The sequence below is a fragment of the Propithecus coquereli genome, unplaced genomic scaffold (assembly GCF_000956105.1).
Source record: "Propithecus coquereli isolate 6110/MARCELLA unplaced genomic scaffold, Pcoq_1.0 Scaffold14, whole genome shotgun sequence".
NCBI classification, from domain to species: Eukaryota; Metazoa; Chordata; class Mammalia; order Primates; family Indriidae; genus Propithecus; species Propithecus coquereli.
In genome coordinates this window covers 16485900-16499918 of record NW_012138302.1, presented here as the reverse complement: position 1 = coordinate 16499918, position 14019 = coordinate 16485900, and the positions used below count along the sequence as shown (strand labels likewise).

The 14019-nt window shown below is 51.6% G+C and overlaps 1 protein-coding gene across 2 annotated transcripts in view; it reads right to left on the bottom strand.

Annotated features, from left to right (window-relative positions):
• TTC39A (tetratricopeptide repeat domain 39A) overlaps positions 1–14019 on the bottom strand; it is a 51991-nt gene that overhangs the window by 36372 nt on the left and 1600 nt on the right. Inside the window, exon 1 of one of the 2 annotated variants that reach the window (XM_012639361.1) lies at positions 3178–3296. The exons of the other annotated variant lie outside the window; for it this stretch is intronic. Coding sequence (XP_012494815.1) covers positions 3178–3215 — 38 coding nt within the window. The 5' untranslated portion in view covers positions 3216–3296. Of the gene's footprint in view, positions 1–3177; positions 3297–14019 lie in introns of those variants that run through there. 2 annotated transcript variants of the gene reach the window in all.

The window sequence follows — 14019 nt, the reverse complement described above, 5'->3', positions numbered from 1 at the left end:
CCCTCACCTTCAAGGCCTTTCTGCTCCAGGGTACCTTGCTGGGCCCAGGCGACATATACTCCTGTGGTGATGGTGGCCTCTCCACTGTGCCTTGGAGAAGGGAGGGTGCTGGGGGAGGCACTGGACTGGACGGAGCTGTAGCATGGAGCAGGGCTGGTGACCAATGCCAGGAGCATCGTGGTGGGGGCTCTCCCATTCAGTTCCCACCCACACTTGAGGCCCAAGTGAGGGGGAGCTGGAGGGTGGGAAGGGGTGTCAGGCAGCCTGTAGCCGCCCCCACTCTCTCCTTCTCCCCCGACCTCCCTACTGTACTTTGCCTCGCTGCTACTTTAGTGTCTCATGGGCAGAGCTCGGTAGAACTGGGAGACCCTCAGTCCCCCCTGGGGTCAGAAAATCCCCCTACCCTGACCCCAGTGAAGGCAAGGCAAAGTCACTCTAGGAACAGACTAGAGTCAGAGTTGGATTTTAATCTGTGCTCCACCACAGGAGGAACTGAAGATACCTGCCCACGGGGACCTGCCATTTCCAAAGTGGCCTCTCTAAATTGCAAACATGATTGTGACTCTTTCCAAAAAGTCCCCCTGAGCTGCACATAAAGCAAGTATCGTGTGTCACGGAGTGACGTGGCTGACCTAATGCAGCGTGCCCTTCAAGAGTTTTGAAAGAGGACAACCCTGGACTCGAGCTGCAGCTGAGCAAGTAGATACTAGGGAAACTTGGGAAAGTCCTTTACCCTCCATGAGCCTCCCTTTCCTCATCAGTGAAATGGGAATGACAGTTCCTACCTCCCAGAGTTGTTGTGAAGAATGACTAAGACCGTGGAAAGGACAATAGGCAGTACTCAGAAAATGTAAGTGATCACTATTTTTTCTAAGATTATATATTGCCACCATTTCTTTTACCAAGCAGCACTGACTTTATAATGAAACTAAATAACTTTAAAAGATTGAGTGCACATATCCAATGACCCAGCAATTCCACGACCCTAGTGAAGCACGTATGTGCAAAGCACAACCACGCAAGAATATTCATGGAACAGCAAGACACTGGGAACACCTTGGTGTCCGTCAGAAAGGATAAATAAATAAATGGGGGTTGCTACATGGGGTAGTGTATCATTCATCAAGGCAAGTGGAGACCAGAGCTGCAGGATCAAGAAGGCCAAATCTCAGAAACCTGGTGTTGCGTGAGAAAAAGCAAGCTGCAGGATGACACATGCCACGTGACTCCATTTATATAAAACTTTAAAGAACAAACTACATATTAGACTTATACACACTCAGCGAAAGAATAAAAACAGACAGGGAAATGATAAAACCAGGATGGCAATTATCTCTGGAGAAAGAAGGGAGGAGGAGGTTTCCACAGGGACTTCAGTGATCTCCACCACAGTTTGTTTCTTAGAAAGAAAATGAAATAAATGGGGTACAGTGTTAATAACTGATAAAGCTAGGTGTCAAGGGCATGGGACTTCACTATATTATTTGCTATATTCTTCTGAAGGCTTAAAATATTTCATACTTTTTAAAGTGGTAGAGATTTAAGGCCTGGCTTGCTCACCACTAACCATCATGCTCAGGGCTGGGCCCAGAGCAGGCATCGCTGAGTGTTTTTTGAGTGACTGAACAACAATGTGGCCGTGTTGCTAGTATCTACGGTAAAGGTGAGACAGGTCCTGCTTCAGCCCTCCTCCAGAACCCACCAGCATGACACTGACCAGGGCAAGGGCAGGGGCAGATGAACCTGTGTGGCCTCAAGGAAGAGTGGGCAGGATGCAGGGAGGCAGGTATGGTTCATTAAGAGGAAGACCTGCCAGTGCTAGAAGAGTGAGCTTGTTGCCCATGGCAGGGCCAGAGACGCCCGCGGTTGTAGAGGGGACTAAGACACGGATGTGAGTCAACAAGGAAGAGGGATGAATGTGGCTTTCAGCCTGGGAGCCTAGGATTCTTTGATGGATACCCTGCTCCCTGCCTGCCTTCTCTCCTGGACCCAGCAGCGTGGTGCTCAGTCAGGGCTGGGCAGAAAGGACCTAACCAAGCTCCAGATTTATAAAGACTTCAGTCCAGAGCAGGAATAGAGCAGCCGGCCCAGCCTCCCGGTGTTTTCCAAAGGAGGGGCCAGAAATCTAGCAAGGGTAAAGGACTTGGCCAAAGTCATACAACAAAAATGATCAAGGCAAAACTGACCAGGCCACCCTTTCCCAGGCCAGGGTGTTCCCCAACAACCCAGCTTCCAAGCCTTCAGCCTGGGGCCACACACACAGCCCTGTGGAGGCTTCCAGCTGCCAGCTGCCAGCTGGCACTACCCTCCTCACCTCCCTGCTCATGTGTCAGGCCTCAGGCCTTTAGCAAATATTGTCATGGTAAGGAGGCTCCAGGCAGGGCGGGCACCCCTCCCAGCTCACCTGGGCCGGATCTCTGCCCAGCAACCTCCCAGCAGTGAGGGCTCCCAGGAGCTGCCCCTACCCACTGGGGCACAGGAAAAGCAGAGAGTTGCTGAAGGTCTCCCGGAAGTGAGCAGCTGTCACTGCTACAGGGGCCGTGTAGGGGTCCCACAGGGTTCCTCAGTGGGGTGGGGGCAGGGTTGGGCTGGAGAGCCATGTTGCTAGTGACAGTGCCCACCTTTTACCACCCAGGTTCCTGCTGCACCCAGTGGGCCTAGCTGGACCATGCCTTAGCCCTTTAAGTCCCCTGAATATCCCTGAAGATGATGCGGGTGGGGGCTCTGACATCAGACACAGCTGAGTTCAAATCCCAGCCCCCAACTCTTTCCTCCTGGGTGACCGAAGACAAGGAACTTAAGAGCTGTGCCTCAGTTTCCTCATCTGAGGGGCATGATAACAACAAGGCCCACCCCACAGGTGTAAACGCCATGGAGTAGGTGACAAAGGCGGCTCTGAACGTGGCTGTGACTATAGCTTCGCGAGAAAGTTGGGACCCAGAAGGGGAGTGACCGACCCAGGGTCCGGGCGCTTTAGCTCTCCTCCGCAGCCCGGTATCCCACTCCTGGCGGCGGCACCAAGAGGCCGGGCGGGGAGGGGGCGCTGCGCGGCCCGGCAGGGGGCTGGAAGCCGCAGTGCGGGCCGCGGGGCGGGTGGCGCGGGGAGGCCTGGCGCGGCGCCCGCCACACGCCCTGACTCCCGCCCGCGCCCCCCGGGGCCCCACGCCGCGCACTTACCCCGCGGGCTGGGCGCTCGGGGCGCCGGCCGTGGTCATCGCCGAGAGGGGCGGGCGGCGCTGCCCCCGCCGGACGCCAGCCGCGGCCCAGGTGCTGCCGCCGGAACCCCGAGCCGGGCGCTGTGCGGCCGAGCCGGGGACGCGGCGGCCGGGGAGGGGCGCGCCGGGGGCGGGGAAGGCGGCGGGGCCGGGCCGTGCCTCGGTCTGCCCACCCGCGCAGTGGGGCCATGGCCTCCGCCCGGCCCGCGCTGGGGGATGTCCCCCACCTCAGCTCCTACAGGTAAGAGCCCGGGGGCTCAAGGTCTGCGGGACCCAGGCCAGCTTGCTCTCTGTGCACACACCACTCGGACCGGGAGCTCGCGCCTTCCTCGCACACCCCTACCTATTTGGCGCCAGAAAGTTCTCCTAGACCTGAGGTCCACCTTCCTGTCACTACCGCTCCCCTACAGCTCGCCCCGAAGCGGCCCCCGCCCATCATCATCCTCCTGCATTAATTGGGGGCATTCATGCAGAAAAAGACACAGCTTCCAGAGTCAGGCTTGGATTTTAATCCCACCCTCTTGCCCACTGAGTGACTGTGTTCGCAGGAGGTGGCGGGAAATAACGCGGTTTAGCACTCCCTGCGGGCTGGCAATGCACACTCACCTTTTCAAATATTCCCCATAACTGCCATTTTATAGATGGTGAAACTGAGGCATGGAGTTCATGTGACTCACTCAGGGCCACTCACCTAGTTAAGTGGCAAGCTGGGACAGGAACTCAGCCCTCCTGATTCCAAAGCTAACACTCGAGCCACTTGTCTCCTTCCTCCCCTCTCCCTTGATTCCCCAATGACCGAACGTGGGTCGCCAACACTCCCCAGATGCCCACTGTGCACCTAGCCCTGAGGAGGGTGTCTAGGCCCAACCTGACTTGATCTCCTGGCAGAGAGAGCCACTGGCCCATGAGGAGTTAACCAGCCACAACCTCCAGGCCCCAGATGTTCCTAACCATGACTCATCAGAGCATGTGGCTGCCATTAGAGCTGTCCTTTCATAAAGGAGGGGACAGAAGGAGGAGGAACTCCAGCTCCCCTGGATCAGCCCTGAGCTCCAGGATGTCAGAAGAGGAAGCAGAAGGGGGCAGCCTGCAGAAGCAGCTATGGTGGGAAGAGGACTTGGACCAGATTCCCCAGGAGCCAGGCAGGTTGGGCTCGGTGGTAGAGGGGAGAGGTTTGCGGGATTACTACGTAAATCTGCACAGGCTGCCTGGAAAGGCAGTGACTTCCTGTCCTGCCCATATGTAAGCAGAGGCCAGATGCTCACTTGCAAGAATCATCCCACCTCTGGGAGTTTCATATATAGGCATGAAAAAGATACTTAACTACAAGAAGCAGGCTATGATGACATCCACCTAAAGCAACTATAAAGAATGTATAAAGCAACTATAGAGAATCCAGATGAGGGAGAGTCTGGGGGACTTCCTGGAAGAGGTAGGGACAAAGCTGAGCCGTGAAGTTTATATTATTTAGACACAATGAAGTTGTGGGGGACCAGCATGAACAAAGGCATGGAGGTGGGCAGAGGCACCCTGGTGACAGCTGGAGCTTGTGAGGCTGGTGAAAAGACCAGCAGTGTGTGTAAAGGGCGATGAGGCTGGCAGCCCTATCACATGCCATGCACTTTCAGATCTCTAGGCATTTATACATGCTGTTCCCCCTGCCAGGAACACACCTTCCTCTCTTGTCACTTATTATTCATTCATTAAGCTAGGGGTGGATCCAGAAGCTTACAATTGAGAGGCTGCTTTTCAAAAAAGTATACAAATTTACCAATACAGGTTGAGCATCCCTAATCTGAAAATCCAAAATCTGAAATGCTCCAAAATTCAGTTTTCTGAGCACCGACATGGACATCGAAAGTCTGCTGTTATTTGTTGTTTGTTGTTGAGGCCAGGTGCGGTGGCTCATGCCTGTAATCCTAGCACTTTGGGAGGCTGAGGTGGGAGGATCGCTTGAGGCCAGGAGTTTGAGACCAGCCTGGGCAATAGTGAGACTCTATCTCTACAAAAAAACAGAAAAATTAGCTGGGCATGGTGGTGGACACCTGTAGTCCCAGCTACTCGGGAGGCTGAGGCAGGAGGATCTCTGCTCCAGAGTTTGAGGTTGCGGTGAGCTATGATGATGCCACTGTACTTCAGCCTGGGCAACAGAGCAAGATCCTGTCTCAAAAAAAAAAAAATTTTATAAAATTATCTTCAGGGTATGTGTTTAAGTGTATATGAAACATAAATGAATTTTGTGTTTAGATTTGGGTCACATCCCCAATATATCTCATTATGTATATGTAAACATTTCAAAAATCCAAAAACATCTGAAATCCAAAAGACTTCTGGTCCCAAGCATTTGGGATAGGGGATATTCAGCCTGTATAAAATTGCCAGGGTCCTCCCAGTGTCTTGGGACAGGCTAGGTGAGTGAGAAATCCTGAAGTAATCCTGAAGCTATAAGCTACATTAACTCCAAGGGAAATCTTTACTCTGGCCAATGTTTATTAAGAACCTGACAGCCAGGTGCAGTGGTGCACGCCTATAGTCCTAGCTACTCAGAAGGCTGAGGCAGGAGAATCACTTGAGCACAGGAATTCGAGACTAGCCTGGGCAACATAATGAGACCCTGTCTTACTATGTCTTTAAAAAAAAAAAACTCAACAAACTGCCATATGCCAAATCTACTCATCCTACAAGTTTCAGTTCAGATGCCGCTTCTTTCAGGAAGCCCTCCCTCCCTGGCTGGGCAGGGGCTCCCTGGGCACCCACTGCCCTAACACTGGGCCTAGTACTTTACAATTTCCCCCTGAGATAGGTATTATAACAATGACCGATATATATCAAAGGCTTATTACATGCTACATATGGTGTTAAGTGTATAACATCAATTATCTCACTTAATTTTCACTTTTAACCGCCTCTCGGAGCCTCAGTTTCCTCATCAGTAAAATGGAAATAATAATACTGCCTACTTCAAAGGGTCATTGTGACGATTAAGAATTCATATACGTAAAATGCCCAGAATGGTGCCTGCATGTAGCACAGTGCTATCTATAGCAGTGTCCTGATGGTGGTTGTGGTGGTGCACTAGATACTACTTTTCTCCCCACTTTACAGATGCAAGCTGAGCTCAGCAAGGTAAGCAGAAGAGCGGCTCTCAGTGTGGAACTTTCCCCACACCACCACGCGGCAGCGATGCTGGAGCAGCTCACCTGCTAAATCAAAGCAGTGGAGTGGCCCACACCCCAGCAGGGTCCCACCCAGGCTGTTCCCAGCCCCCAGGAGCTCTGGCTCAGCCCCGAACCACGGGAGCCTGTGAGTCACCATCGTTATTTCTGCCTCCCAATCCAGGTGGCCCTACTTGGATCACCTGCCCATCCCCACAGTGATCCCACAGCTGAGCCCCGGGGAAATCGTCCTGAGTCCTGGGTCTCTCCTCCCCTGTCAGGAAACCTGTTTCCTGGTGCTTATACCTGGTAGATGCTACCAGGGAGGCCTCCTTTCCTCCCTCATTTCCTCCCTAACCTGCAAGAACAAATCACCTAGGTCATCGCACCTCTCAATGGCCCTGAGAACCTCCATGGACTGCCTTCCCTGTGCCACCTCTTAGCTTAACAAGGGCCTTAAGAATACATGTTGAGTGAAACCTCCCTAGAATGCCCCAGAAAGTCTGTTGAAGCATTATCTCCTATCCTACAGATGAGGAAATAGAGGGTTGAACCAAGTGTGACTTGGACCAAGGTATAGTCACAGCTTGAACCCAGGTCTTGATTCCTATCCTAAAGGGAAAGGGGGAAGAAGAGAAGAAAGAAGGGGTGTTTGAAATGGGGGTGGTCACAGAAATGGGGGATGCAAGCATGTGACAAGCGATGCCTCTGTCATAGAAAGAGCTTAAGCTGTGAAGTCAGCTCTGTCTCTACCTTCGAGACTGAGTCTTCCTGCCGTAAACCTGGGATGATAATCCCAAACTCTCAGGGATGCTGTAGGATTACTGAGCATTACCCGGATGACCGCTTCTCCCTTCTCAGCCCTAATCTCAGTCCCTTCCCCCAAGCCTTTCCCTGGCATGAAGTGCCCCCTCCCCACACCTACAGTCTCTGCCAGGCCAAATTTCCCCTCCAGAACCCTCTGAGCCCAGCTGAACTGGTGATTATAAGGCAGGTTTTCTCAAAGGGAGTGAGCCCCACCCCAACAGGTTATAGGCTTGGGCTTGGTAATTATTCACAAGTGAACAGGCCTATCAATAAAGGGCCCTTGAAGAGGGCTGTGACAGTCACAGCTCTTAAATATTCCCTGGCAAGGTCCCTTAGGGAGCCTCTAGGTCTGCTGCTTGCACAGGCCTCCTCCCTCCATGGACTCTGCCCTCCACTGGCTATGTGACCTTGGGCTAGTCGCTGCCCCACCCTGGCCCTTAGCTTCCCTCTTCCCACCAAATATAAAGGGGAGAGAAGGTTGGACCAGGAGCTGAAGAGCCCTCCCTGCTCTGATGGCTTTGGTTCTAGGATCTGGACTCTTCTACCAAAGTCTGGTCTCCAGGAGCTGCCAAGGTCGCTCTAAGGAAGGAACCTGGTCAAGCATGAGGGACCAAGGACAGCTCTGGTTGAAAAAAGAGTCAGAGCTCTAATGAGGGTGTTTCTGGCATTGAGTGGCATCCTGTCAGGGTTTAGAACTTGGGTTGCATAGCCAGGAAGATCTGGATGAACTACTGGCCCCACCATGATTCAGCTGGACAGCCCCCCAAAGCCAGTCATCAGAGAGCGGTTCAGAGAGCAGGTTCAAAAGCCAGGGCTTGCACCCCAACTCTGACACCCTGGGCCAGCAGCTTCATCTCTGAAATAGGGAGGATGATGGCACCAACCTCACTGGGGTGTTGCAAGGATTAAATGAGGAAATAAATACAAAGCACCTGGAACGGGACCTTGTCACTATTCTTTGAGCTTCAGTTTCCTCCCCCATAAAGCAGGGATAACAGATTTAACAGCATTAAATAAGCAAATGGACCCAAAAGTACTTTGGAACCATGCAAAGCTGTCCAGAGAAGAGAGATTTCTCCTAATATGTGCACCCAGGGACCCAACCAGGACCACAAAGACACAGTAACACAAGTGAGAAAACCAAGTGGCTCCATCTTTCTGAAGGGCAATTGGAATTATAGATGGAAAGTCCATGAAAGATGACCCAGTAACACCTGGGCAGCACACTTGTCCTAAGGTAATGATCACAGGCCCAGACGAAGATTTGTGGTATAAGCATGTTTTCGTAGTGTGTTCTATAATAGGGACCCAACTGGAAACAACCTGAATGTCCATCAATAAAGGATTAGTTCAATGAATTATGGTCAATTTATAGGGTAAACTATTCTGTAGATATTTAAATTGTGTTTATAGAGAGTTTATTTGCTGGGTTACAGTAGTCGTCTTCTAACTGGTTTCTCTGCCCCCATCCCTGTCCCCTGTTGTCTGTCCTCCACAAGGTACCAGGCTCGTTTGACACTTAGGCCAGATCACGTCACATCTCTGCTCAAAACCCTGCAAAGGCTCCCATGTCTCTCAGCGCAAGTCTCTGGATGGCCCAGGCTGCGTGCTCCTGTCAGCTCCCCATCATCATCTCCCTGTATTCTTTGTCCTTAATTCAGCCACACTGGCCTCCTTGCTCATCTCCAAGTATTGCCAGGCACCCTCCAACCTCAGGTGGTGCTCAGTAAATGCTTGTTGCATAAAGGAATTTGCTAGAATGTGGGAAAATATGAAGAAAACAAAACACAACATTATCTATTTAGTATTAAGAAGAAAACCCCAATACCTATGCATTTTATTAATAGAAAGCATGAGGAGGTGTTGAAGCCATTGCTGGAGGAGGTAGTATGGTACAATGTCAGGGATAGGAGGTTCAAATCTGAATTCTGGCTTCTTCACCATAATCTGGGGCAACACTCCACCTCCCTGGGCCCCAGTTTTCCTCATCTATTAAACTGGAGACAACAAGGCCCCGCTGGTTAGAGTTGTGTGAATAAAAGGTGATGATGCATGTCCAGTGCTGGCTGTCAGGGCACAGTCAAAGGCAGGTCTCCTTGTCCTTACAGCTCACAGGGGCAGGGGGTGGGGGCATTCTGGAGTCAGGGGGCTAGTACAGAAGGAGCCCAGGGGAGAGGAGCTGGGGCTTGGAGGGAGCAATGGATTAGGGAGCAAGCAAGCAAAGGGTGACGATCTGAGGGCAGGGCTGTTCAGTGATGTTGTCCTCCTTTGAATGGCCAGTCCTGTGCTCAGGGACAGCCCCTGGGTAGGCCTTTCAGTCACCCAGATGTAAAGCAAGTGCCCACACACCCGTTTTGTTGGAAAGACAATAGAGTAACCTTTAATCTGAGATTCAGCTGCTCTGTCTGGGGAACGGTATTTCTCAGCTGGAAATGAATTGAGAAGTTGTGTTGCTGCTTCTTGCAGGGTGTGGGTGCTGGTCAGAGCTGACTCTGTAAGGGATGAAGGAGGAACATCTGAGGCTGCAGGAGGCAAAAAGTAGGAACAAAATTCACTCTCCTGGGAAGAAAAGGAGTCAAAAGGAATGGAGTGTCTTGGCCCAGTTCCCTGTAGATGGGGTGCCTGATGTCCCACCGAGTCCTACTATAACTGTCCTATTGGGGTCATGGGGCAAAGACCAGCCATTCATAGAGCAGGGAAAGGATTTTACTTGAAAGTGGTAGATTTCTGCACTGCTGTTCAGCTGGGAAAGACTGATCTTGGGATAGGAAAGGAAGGCTTGGGAGTCTTGGATTAAGAGAAAAATTTCCTTCTCTCTTGTGGGAAGGAAGATGTTAGAAAACACACATTGAGCTCTCCTAAAAGTGGATGTTCTGCAGGAAGGCTCCTTCCAGGATGGCTGAGGAGCTTGGAGAGGACCATGGCATCATAAAAGTCTCCTGTTACTCACTCCCTGCTTCCTCAGGTGTTCTTAACAGTTATAGCCTGGTCCCCGTCAAGCTGGTGGGGAATCAGGGGAAGAGTCTGTGCACCCATGGGATGGGGTGATTGCTAAAGATTGAATGTTTGTGTCCCTCCAGCATTCCCATGTTGAAATCCTCATCCCCAAGGTGATGGTATTAGGTGATTAGGTCACAGGGGCAGAGCCCTCGTGAGTGGGATCAGTGCCCTTATAAAAGAAACTCAAGAAAGACCCCTCACCCCTTCCACCGAGTGAACACACAGCAAGAAGGCACCATCTATGAGCCAGAAAGCAGGCCCTCAGCAGACAACAAATCTGCCTTGATCAGGGACTGCCCTTCTCCAGAGCTGTGAGAAATAAATTTCAGTCATTTATAAACTACCCAGCTTATGGTATTTTGTTATAGTAGGCTGAATGGGCACGAATTAAGACAGGTGATGAAGCAAAGCACCCAGAGGTCAGTCCCCACCAGGCCAGGGTGGTGGTGGCCATCAGGGAGAGAATGGCTGGCTCTGGTAAAGTCAGAACCGCAGGAGGGTGGAGGCGGGCACAGGCCCCCAGAGCAGGCCATGAGGACTTTTCAGTTTTCAGATCTCAGGGCATCAGAAACAGCTGGGGAACTGTTAGAAAGATGGGCGGGGTGCTCCAAATACATCATAATTTGACTACTTCATAAACCTCCAGCTTTCAGACCTGCTCAGTGCCCACATCTATGCTAACTGCCCCCAACCCTTGTTTTTGGAAAGCTGTTTCTCCTTCCCTCCTCTCCAGCCCATTGGCTGAGTGGGAGGAGCATCCTTACTTGACCCCATCTCTCAGGGAACAGTGATTGGTTGAAGGAAGGGCCAATCAGAATATTCCCCTGAGCTTTTTCCAACTAGAGCTGGTGAAGGCAGCTCCTGTTGTAATAGTGGCTAGCACTGGTACAGCACTCTGTCAGGCACTGTTCTCAGTACTTAACATAAACGAATTCATGCAATCCTCACGACAATCCTGTGAGGCAAGTCCTAACATTACCCTCATTTTACAGATGAGGAAACTGAGGCACAGAGAGGTTAAACAACCTGTCCAAAGCCATACAGCTAGACAACCTCAGAGTCGGGGTTCAAAATTAGCTTATGTGGTTCCAGAGTACTTTTCACTGCTTTGTCTTAGTGTCCCAGGACGTGAGCTTAGAAGCTGCTGGAAGCCATGCCTTGCACTGAGTGGAGACACAGGTGAGTGTTAGGAGAGAAAAGTACTGGCCGCAGAGAGACACTGAATTGAGAGGCAGAAATTTTCAGGAAAGGACAAAGCAACTCAAGCAACTCAAGTCACAGATTTAAGATATTTTAGGAAACGCAGCAGGCTGGCTGAACTGAAGTTCCAGCACGAAAATCTATTTCTAATGATCTCAGAAAGGACCCAAAATGTTCCAAGTCTGAATCCTTCCATAACTGATGAAATGGGACAAAAGTTACTTGGAGGTTTTTCATGGTATAGTCACCAGGGATTGAGGATCTGAGCGACCACAGGTGCCCCTTACACTGGAAGCCTCTCCTACTCCGGACAGCTGCCTTCAGCAGCAGGGGTAGATCAGAATCCTGGCATTAGAGGATTCACCATCATAGAACCTTAAATTTTTTTTTTTCAAGGCAGGATCTCGCTCTGTTGCCCAGGCTGGAGTACAGTGTCATGATCATGGCTCCCTGTAACCTCGAACTCTTGGGCTCAAGCTATTCTCCCAGCCTCCTTGGCTGGGCCCTTCCATGCTTGGAGAAGCCCCTCCATCCCACAGTAGCTCTGCCACTTCATTATTCTCTCAAAAGCAATCTACCTGCCTGTACCTCCCCTTTGTTTTGGTGCCGTTTCCCACCATGAGTTGGGGCTACGGTATGGCTAGGAAGAACCCCTATTCATAGACTGACTAGGTGGTGGTAAGATGCATGGGCTTCAGCAACAGTCCCCTTTCCTTTCCTAACAGTCCCTGGCTACACAGTCCTGGTGCCTGGAATCCCACCATTGACACCTAAACCTTTTAGAATCCCTCTGCTCAATGCAAATACCCTGGAAGGAAGATAACTCATACCAGTACCAAGATGGGAGTGAACTCTCATTTACTGAACACCAAATATGCCCCAGTGGCTGTTTGTGAGGTCCTTTACAAGTGTGACTTTACCAGGTCTTCTCACAGCTCAGGGAATAGCTCTTATTTTACAGCTGAGTATACTGAGGCTCACACAGATTGAGTAACAGAATCAAGGTCAAAGAGCCAGTGAGTGAGTGGCAGGACGGGGTGGAGCACCCTCCCAAGCCCTTCCCCCTCAGCCATGCTGTGGGACACACGGTGGCATGGTGGACGAAGGGTGAGAGTAGAGAGGTCACAGGTCCCGAGCTGGGAGAATGGAGACGCAGGTTTGAGCCTCAGGTGTGAGACCTTGTGGAAACAACTGGGAGTGAAGAATTCCCTGAGTATTTGTGCCCAACAAGTTCCAGCTGGAGTATAAAGGCACAGTGGTGCAGGCCCACTGAGGGAAGTGGAGGCCTCTACTGAGCCAGGGGCCCCCTTCGCCCTCCTGCTCACCATCTCTCACCTCCTTCCCATCATTGGTGATTCTGGGTGTCACCCCCTAGCCTGTCCATCACCACTTCTCAGTTCTTCCTTCTTAGCTTCCATCCCGCTTTCCCTCCATTCTCCCAACCCACACCCCAGGATCTCTCTCCCGGATTAGCACTCCAGCTTCCCCTCTGCTCTCCCTCCACACTGTGACATCCGTAACATACACTCGGAAACTCGGAAGGCTCCCTGGCCCTACAGGACAGAGCACTGGATTCCCACAGTCAGGGCAGGTCCTGAGCAGGCAAGAAAGCCATCTGGACAGAGCCAGGCCTTGCCACCCCAGCCAGGAGATCCTCAGACATGGGGGAATGATGATGACCCTCATTGAACGGAAATGCACTCAGTCTCATTCTGTGCTGGGCTCCGGGGACGTGGGGGCAGATGAACCCTGTCCCCTCCCCATGTGTAGTGGGAATTGGAAAAGGAGTAGATGACAGTGATCCAGTGTTGAAATGGTATGTCCATAAAACCCTCTCCCCATAGGGTAGCATGGCCATCTTTAAACAAGTAAACGTGGCTCTAGTGGCTTCCCAACACAGTGAAATCCAAACTCCTGGCCCTGTCTGCTCTGGCTAGCCTGCCTCCTGCATCTCGGCAGGCATCAATCTTCAACTACCTGCCCCTCTTTCTGCTCCTCAGACGGACCTCAGGCTCTGACATGAGGTCAGTGAGCTGCCCTCACTGTCTGGAATGCTCTGGGCATGGTTGATTTTACTGTGCATCACGTCACCTTAAGGTAAGCCTTACACAGCATCTACTTCTGCTATTTACTCGCTGATTTGTCTACTTGTTTATGTCTGTCTCTCCCACTAGATCATGGTCTCCAAAAGCAGGGACTTGTATGTCTGCAGTAACACCGTATCTGCCTAGCACAATGCCCAGACCATGGTAAGTGCTCAACAGTGTGTGCTGAAAGACTGAATGAGAGCCCCGAAGGGAAGCAGAGAGGCTGCAGCCCTGGAGATGATGACTCTCACTCAGGGATGGGGTTAGAAAGGCTCTCCCGAAGAGGTCACCAAAAGTTGACATTTATGGAGCGAGCATCAGGAGTGCTGAGAGAGCATCCTAGGCAACCCTGAGCAGCCCCAGCATGGTTGTGAGAGCACCACAAGGCCAGTCGGTGTTGCTGGAACAGAGTGAGGGCCAGGGAGTAGTGGGGAATGGGCCAGCATAGGGCACAGCCTCTACCCTGAGAGCCTTGAGCTTTAAGCTCTAGGCGATGGAGAGCCATGGGAGGGTTTTTAAGTAGAAAAATGACATGGTCTGGTGTGTGCTTTATAA